The sequence below is a fragment of the Rhagoletis pomonella genome, unplaced genomic scaffold (genome assembly GCF_013731165.1).
Source record: "Rhagoletis pomonella isolate Grant_MI unplaced genomic scaffold, Rhpom_1.0 Rhpom_scaffold_00002, whole genome shotgun sequence".
Classification (NCBI taxonomy): domain Eukaryota; kingdom Metazoa; phylum Arthropoda; class Insecta; order Diptera; family Tephritidae; genus Rhagoletis; species Rhagoletis pomonella.
The window spans coordinates 48,883,008-48,890,312 of NW_023458556.1; the positions used below are offsets into that span (position 1 = coordinate 48,883,008).

At 33.0% G+C, this 7,305-nt stretch overlaps 2 protein-coding genes across 5 annotated transcripts in view; both read left to right on the plus strand.

Moving 5' to 3' along the window:
* LOC118733753 (serine protease SP24D-like) overlaps positions 1 to 514 on the plus strand; it is a 1,216-nt gene extending 702 nt beyond the window's left edge. For 2 of the 4 annotated variants that reach the window (XM_036463289.1, XM_036463287.1), the window contains exon 3: positions 46 to 514. In XM_036463289.1, coding sequence (XP_036319182.1) covers positions 46 to 404 — 359 coding nt within the window. In that variant the 3' untranslated portion in view covers positions 405 to 514. The other 2 variants (XM_036463290.1, XM_036463288.1) reach the window with 1 other exon arrangement.
* LOC118733752 (potassium voltage-gated channel protein Shaker) overlaps positions 1 to 7,305 on the plus strand; it is a 224,938-nt gene that overhangs the window by 58,128 nt on the left and 159,505 nt on the right. The window lies entirely within an intron of this gene.

A 7,305-nucleotide genomic window follows, 5' to 3' on the forward strand; every position in this document is an offset into this window, starting at 1 on the left:
TTTCACTACAATTCACCGATCTCATCAAACCAATAGCACTGGCTGGTGTTTCGCCACCCACAGGTGCATATGCCACAATTTCCGGCTGGGGGCGTACACGTGAGGGTGGTCCACTCTCTGAACTACTAATGTACAACCGATACGTGAGAACACTAAGCAATGATGACTGCGCTAGGGCGATCGGTTACAAAAGTGCCGGAATCTTATGCCTTGCTAAGTCGAGAGGAAATGGGATTTGTGGAGGAGACCAAGGTGGTCCAGCTGTATACAATGGTGTATTGATTGGCATCGCAAGTTATCACAAACTTGCTTGTGGTACGGATGAACCGGATGGCTACATAAGGATTTCAACTTACAGAAAGTGGTTGATTGATGTTTCTACTGCTGATTCCGGAGTAGTATAAGAACGTTTTCGTTCGCTATTAGACAAAATTTAAAACCTGTACAAATTTAATATTGGTGAAGGTTATAAATTCAATGGAAATAAATTAGCCATTATTATGATAACACAACATATTTGGCTAGATAATTTAAGGTTGTAATTTTGAAAGATTTTGATTGTGACGACAAAAATGAATCGGCGTAACTTATGTTTTCATACAAATGGAGAGACATACAGTTTAATTCCGTCTCCGAATGGCAGAGGTTTCTTGCGAGAAGCCTTCTTCAGTCTGCCAAGCGGCCATCCCTATTAGGAAAATTGTTTTAATAAGTTTCTCAGGCCAGGAGTGAACCTTTGTTTTGTTGCGTTGTAGAGGTGATAAAACTTCTTCTTGCCATGTCCCTACTGCAACGAATTGTTCGTTGGTTTTGGAGTCCTTTGGCACTGCGCTTATTATACACTCACTCTAAGTCTCGCTATATGTACAGTGGCGGTCAAAAGTGGATGAATGGTGTTTCGTTTTTAATATTTACAATGTTTTTCAAGCTAAAATTTGTTTGATACTTTTTTATAAAACTATGGTTCATACTGTAACAAAAACCTTATAAATCACACTTTCACCTTTATACAGAATTCGGAAAAATTCCACAAATTTGTATCTAAATTTTATAAGTGCAGGTTTTTACCGGCTAATAATTTTGCACTTTTTTTCATATAAAGATGAATTTCTTGTGGAAGAATATGCGCAGTACCGTTTGCGAAAAAAAGTAAAAAAATGTTTTCCTAAATTTCACTATTTATTTATAAGAAAAAAGCCGCAAAAGACATCAGCAAAAAAAAATATAAAAAATCAATGCGATTTGTCAGCCGCTCAAAACTTGCACTTATTTAATACAACTTTTATAAGCCTGTCAACTGCATAGCTCGAGATTTAGATACAAATTTGTGGAATCTTATTTGATTTTATTGATTTGATTTATATGATTTATATGATATGTTAAAGCATGAACCATATCGAGAGCCCTAACCGACAAAATAACGTAAGCGACATTTTTTTCAAAATTTTCTTTTTGATGCAGAAATATTCCTAGAGCACCTAGATGCATTTCTGCATCAAAAAGAAAATTTTGAAAAAAATGTCGCGTACGTTATTTTGGCGGTCAAGGCTCGATATTTTTATAAAATATTATCAAAAAAATTTTCGCTTGAAAAAATTTTAAATATTAAAAACGGAAAAAAAACCATTCATCCACTTTTGACCGCCACTGTATGTACTAAAAGCCGAGCTTTTGATCTAATGTTGTTCTTTTATGTATCTCTTATGTTCAGAAAGATAAATAAAGAGTATTCTCTGTGAAAAACTACCCATCCAGTGTATACAATTTCGTTCTACTTGCGTATATAATTGAGACACCACACCACTCTACAATTTAAATGTAGTTTGCTTCAACGACGCGTCAAGTTCAAGGGATTCACTATATGGTGGAAAGCTAAAAATGACTTCAGAAATGCTGGCATATGCAAAACGTCAGGAAAAACTTCTCCCTCCAAGGCAAGCATCTGGGAGTCATTCTCTACTACTAAATTGCCTTCACCGGTTTCGTTGAGTGTACATATGAAATTTCTGCGTACCAAATTGCGTGTAATTTATTTCAATAAATCTCAACATACTTAAACTCACCTAAAAACGTAGAAGATTTTAAAAATTTTTTTAGTCCTTTTCAAAATATTTTTAAACAAAAATTTTATAAAACAACTTCCTTGTGATATATTTTTAATCATCTTATCCCTTTAAAACAGGCGGCAACCCTCCTATAAGTAGTTTAGAAACGGAGGCTTTTCAAAACCATTTCGATCGATACCCATATTGTAATAATGCATTGAAATTATTAAATCAATTGAATTTAACTAACTAAACAGGTGGCAACCTTCTTAAACATCTTTCGACTGAAATCCATTGAGTTGAGTTTGATTTTTCAAACTGGCGGTAACCCATGTAGCTTAGAAATAAGGCATTTTCAAGCTCCTTTCTCACAATACCTCCATTATAACAACTCACTGACTAAAAAATTTTATTTTATTTTAGGTTTGCCGACTACCCTATTCAAATACCTCAGAAAATTCGAAGTACATTTTTAAATTAAGTTCTAAACACTCTTTCGTTTAACACTTTACCTTGTATATGATTTCGTTGAATTCGCTTTTTCAAACAGGTGGCAAAGCTCATAAAATTATTTTCAAACTACGACCTTACTTACCTCTTTCTGCACCTGTAATTCAAGTAAAATTTAATTGTTTAAGTAGGTGGAAAGCGTCCTACGTTCAGTTTAGAAAAAAGTCTTTTCAAAGCCATTTCGATTGACTGCCAGGGAATGAATCACAGCTCATAATTACTTATATGTTATTCACAGCTTAGCAAAAGCTCTAGGCCTTTCAGCTGCAGACCATTTAAAATAAGCAATTTCTAGATGTGGAATTTCAGGAGTTGTCCCTCTGCAAGCAAGTAGATGTGACTTGATGGCAATCATCTTCCACCAAACCAAGTAATGAGCCCTTTTCCTTTTCCGCTTTTCGCCGATCCATTTCGATTAAAATGTTTAGTCGTGAACAACAGCTAAAAATTTCGCTTCTTTGGATCTGAGATTTTTACCACCCCGTAATGGACTTGTAAAACTCTCCCTTGATGAACTTTGATATTTCGGAATTGGAAGGATTCACACACATATCGTTCTTTCCTTTGCACTTTAATAAATCGTTAAATACATATTGCAGAATTTTTTTCCAAGTGCGAAATGCCCAATAGCCGGAATAAGCAGATCGTCTCCGTATGCACAGAGCCGTAAATTCTTACCTGAAACCACGCTCCACGTGGCTATTTTTCTTATATTGTTTTACCATTGCACAAGGAACCATTGATGTTTCCTTACTCAGCATGTTACCGACCCTTCGGATAGTCAACAAACCAGTACAATAACCACTGTATCGGAATGAAATGGAATTAATACATACTTATGTATATATTTTTAAAAGGTTCCTCCACATCTAGAAAATACCACAGCGAGTTTGATATGAAAAGCTACCTCGCCAACTTTTCATTTTCGGTAAATATCTGCGGCATGGTTTAAATTTTCGATACTGAGAGAGCGTGTGATTTGTAGATCCTTTAGACTCTTCTTCCTCTAATGGAGGAACTATAGGTGACTATATAATCGATTAAAAAATTTTCCTCTTTAAGGCATGAAGACCATTCGTACACCCTCCACAGCTTTGGTGTACAGCTAAAAAAATACCTAATACATTTTCGTTAGCCAGAGAATGACTTCAGGGGTACTTTCGTAGACTATCTTGCCTATGTGTGAAAGGTTTACTTCCTTTAGCGCTTCAGAGTTGAATATAGGTGAATATTAATATTATTACTAGGTAAATACTTGCCCTGCGACCTTTATAGGTATCATTTCAAAGCTTCTGGTTGGAAACGTTGGGCGTTCTCCAAGGTGTATGAGTCTAAGGCTTACAACTACATAATATATACCTAGGAGTTTCTTCCGCCATCCTACACTGAGGGAAAAAAATATTAAAATCAAATAGAAACGTAATTGATCTTACTATAACGGTCAACGAAAGTACTGTATATTGATAAATATTCAATTCAATTACGCGCATATTAAAATGACCGCGTTCGTACTGAAAAAGCATCCATGAATTATTGAATAATCAAGACAAAAACTAAAAAAAAAAATTTAATTTGCATGTTATGTTGCCTGCAGTGGAATTCGAACCCGATCAACTCCGGATATCAACAACTTGTGGCAAGCATCTTTGTGCACTCAGCCACACCCAGGCATATAAATTTGCTTTTAAATGTTGAATATCCATCAACACCACAGCACGCTAGTAAACATGTATGTACTATGTATGTATGTTTAATTGTGTTGTCACCGCTCTCAGAGCGGCGCTCTGCATGCTTGGGGTGCCTATGCAGACTTAGATATACATACATACTCAGAAGTGAACAGTAAAATACGTGCGTAATAAATTTTGTATGAAAATATTATTTTTAAATACGAACATTTTTAAACGATAATCAAATATAAAGTATTAATTTTTACTATGCACTATTTCCCTCAGTGTATAGTATAGTAAGATAATATCTCAACTTGCTCTGAGAAAAGCAGTCAGTTTTGTTTTTGTAGCGGCACTTCTAAACCCAGCCTAAATCCGCTGGTGTATCAATCGCATTCGTGAAGCTCAAATCACAATAAGCCCAGGAAACATGGTATTTAGATTAGTGGCTTTAAAATATCAAGTTAAAAAGTGATTAGTGTCATTAGGAGAACCTTCACCAGTCAGACATTTGTTGTGTATGTCGTATAAGTATGAGTTCAGTCCGCTAAAGTAGCCAGACCTCAGTTATGCCAGAGTTAGGCGGGTCTCTGGCAGCTGCAGCGCAGGACTTTCCTACTCAAATTAGGCGATTCCCGTGAAAGTGTTATGAACCTCTCACATTGCCTTATTCGATGGTGTATATGTAGTTAGACACCCGAAAGTCATACCACTGAAGAGGTATGTGGGCCCTACCTTTGCAAGATGATCGGTTATTTTGTTGCCATCAAACTTTTTATGACCTGAAGCCTATCACAAGGTATATGTTTCCCTAATTTGTTTAAAGGATTTGTGTAGCTATCCAGAAGCCGCGAAGTGCTTTTGTATAAATAAGTCGCGGCTCTTAATGTCGCTAAACTGTCCGAAATAGTATTTATTTAGGTCCCAATATTACTACCGCTAAGACAAAAAGCGGACGCAGATTTCAGTTGTAAAAGTTTCCACCTGGAGTGGGGTTGGAAATTCGCACACACTACATACTTTGAATCCCAAATCCGCGCTTTGAAGAATTCCAGCGAAAGAACAACACCGATTATCAATTTGACAATGGGCTCATTAAATAATGATTTTAAGACCCCCAGATGGTGCATTAAAGTCTCCATTCTTCCTTCTGTATATATTCGGAAATTTCGTGTCATATATTGAATGGTTATTGTTTGATGTTTTCATTGTATCGATGCACCGAATGTATGATATGTGATTAAATTTAAACATTTGAAAACACATTTGTATGTCTGGCTGTAGCTAAACGTGTAGATATGCTTGATATTATTTGTTGTCGGGGTCGACACGTATTTTTTTTGTATATTTTTCTTAATTACGAAAAAAAGCTGTGAAGTGAAGAACACGATCAGCCGACGAAGAAAATTCATTCAAGTTCATTTTGAGAACGGCTGTAACTGAGTGCAAAGTTACTTGCTGTTACTTTCCAACTTTCAGAAGGTACGGTTTCAAATCTCGTCAGAGGCAACTTGTTAAAATCATAATAAAAATTTTGTTTTGTATCTCCGAATTATGAAAAAGCATCTGTGAAATGCAAAATATAAGCGAAAATATCAGCAACCAAAAATTTGTTTAATGTAAATAAATGCGTGGTTATAATTACCAAATTATTGTTGAAAATATAAGCAATGGCATTGTTAATATTAAGCAAAAATCACTTTGATCCCTTTTAAGGTATGAATTTGGTAACCAATTTTTGGTTGATTTTTTTTCACAGTGTATCCAAAAGCAGCTTCATTATACAGTTAATAAGTTTTGTGCTTATCATAACTATACGTCACTCACATATTGAAAAGCTTTGACTATTTACTTTATTATTTTTTAATCTTAATAATTCTTTTATAAAAATTTAGTTGAAATAAAATCAAGTTTTAATCTTTGTCCAAGGTTAAAAAAAAAATCCACAAGCTTTTGAAAAAATTTCGAGCTTTTTAATTAAATTTCTCAAAAATATTTGAAGAATTCATTAAATTTTTATATAAATAATAAAGTTCAAATTGTTTTGGTTAAGGATAATAGATAGTTCGCTTTTATAACAAAATATTTTTTCATCTAAAAAATTAAATCGGATAATAAAGGTTATAACTTGACCGAAAAAATAAAAATTATAAAACGACGATTATTTTTAATCTAAAAAAATAAAAATCATAAAAAAACGATTACAATTTATCGAAAATATAAAAATCATAGAATACCTATTAAAAATTATCAAAAACAAAAAAATCATAGAATAACGATTATACGGGTCCACAAAAAAAATCGATGAAACGTTCCTTTGACCAAACCTAGTCTGTTATATGTTCCGTTTTGCCCCATCACGTGTGGCTTTTTTTCTAACCTCAAAAAACATCTCGGATTTTTTAATCGTAAAAATAAAAATCATAAAATGACAATTATTTTTAATCGAAAAAAGTAAATATCATAAAATAACGATTAAAAATTATCGAAGAAATAAATATCATAGAAAAACGAAAAAAATAAAATTCATAAAATTACGATTATTTTATATCTAAAAAAAACATAAAATACTTTTGAAAAAATAAAAATCATAGAAAAACGACTAAAAATGATCGAAAATTAGAAATCACAAAATAACGATTAAAAAATATCAAAAAAAAAATACAATCATAAAATGATGAGTATTTTTGATCAATAAAAATAAAAATTATAAAATTATGATTAAAAATTATCGCGAAAATAAAAAATCATAGAAAAATTATTATTCTCAATCCAAAAAATAAAAATCATAAAATAACGATTAAAATTGATCGAAAAAACTAATACAAAATATCGATTTTACAATGATTTAAAAAAAAATCCTTCTTTATAGCGATTATTTTCGATCCCTGATTGACCCATATGCAACGGATAAATACATATGCATGGTCATAATTATATACGTATTTATATATATATGTATCTGTATGTATATGTATCAGCTAAAGACTTAAACTCAATAAATATACTCATCTTCTTATCGCTTTTCACATCATAGAATATTTTGCACTAACGCAATGTGTGCATGCAGGCAAAATAAT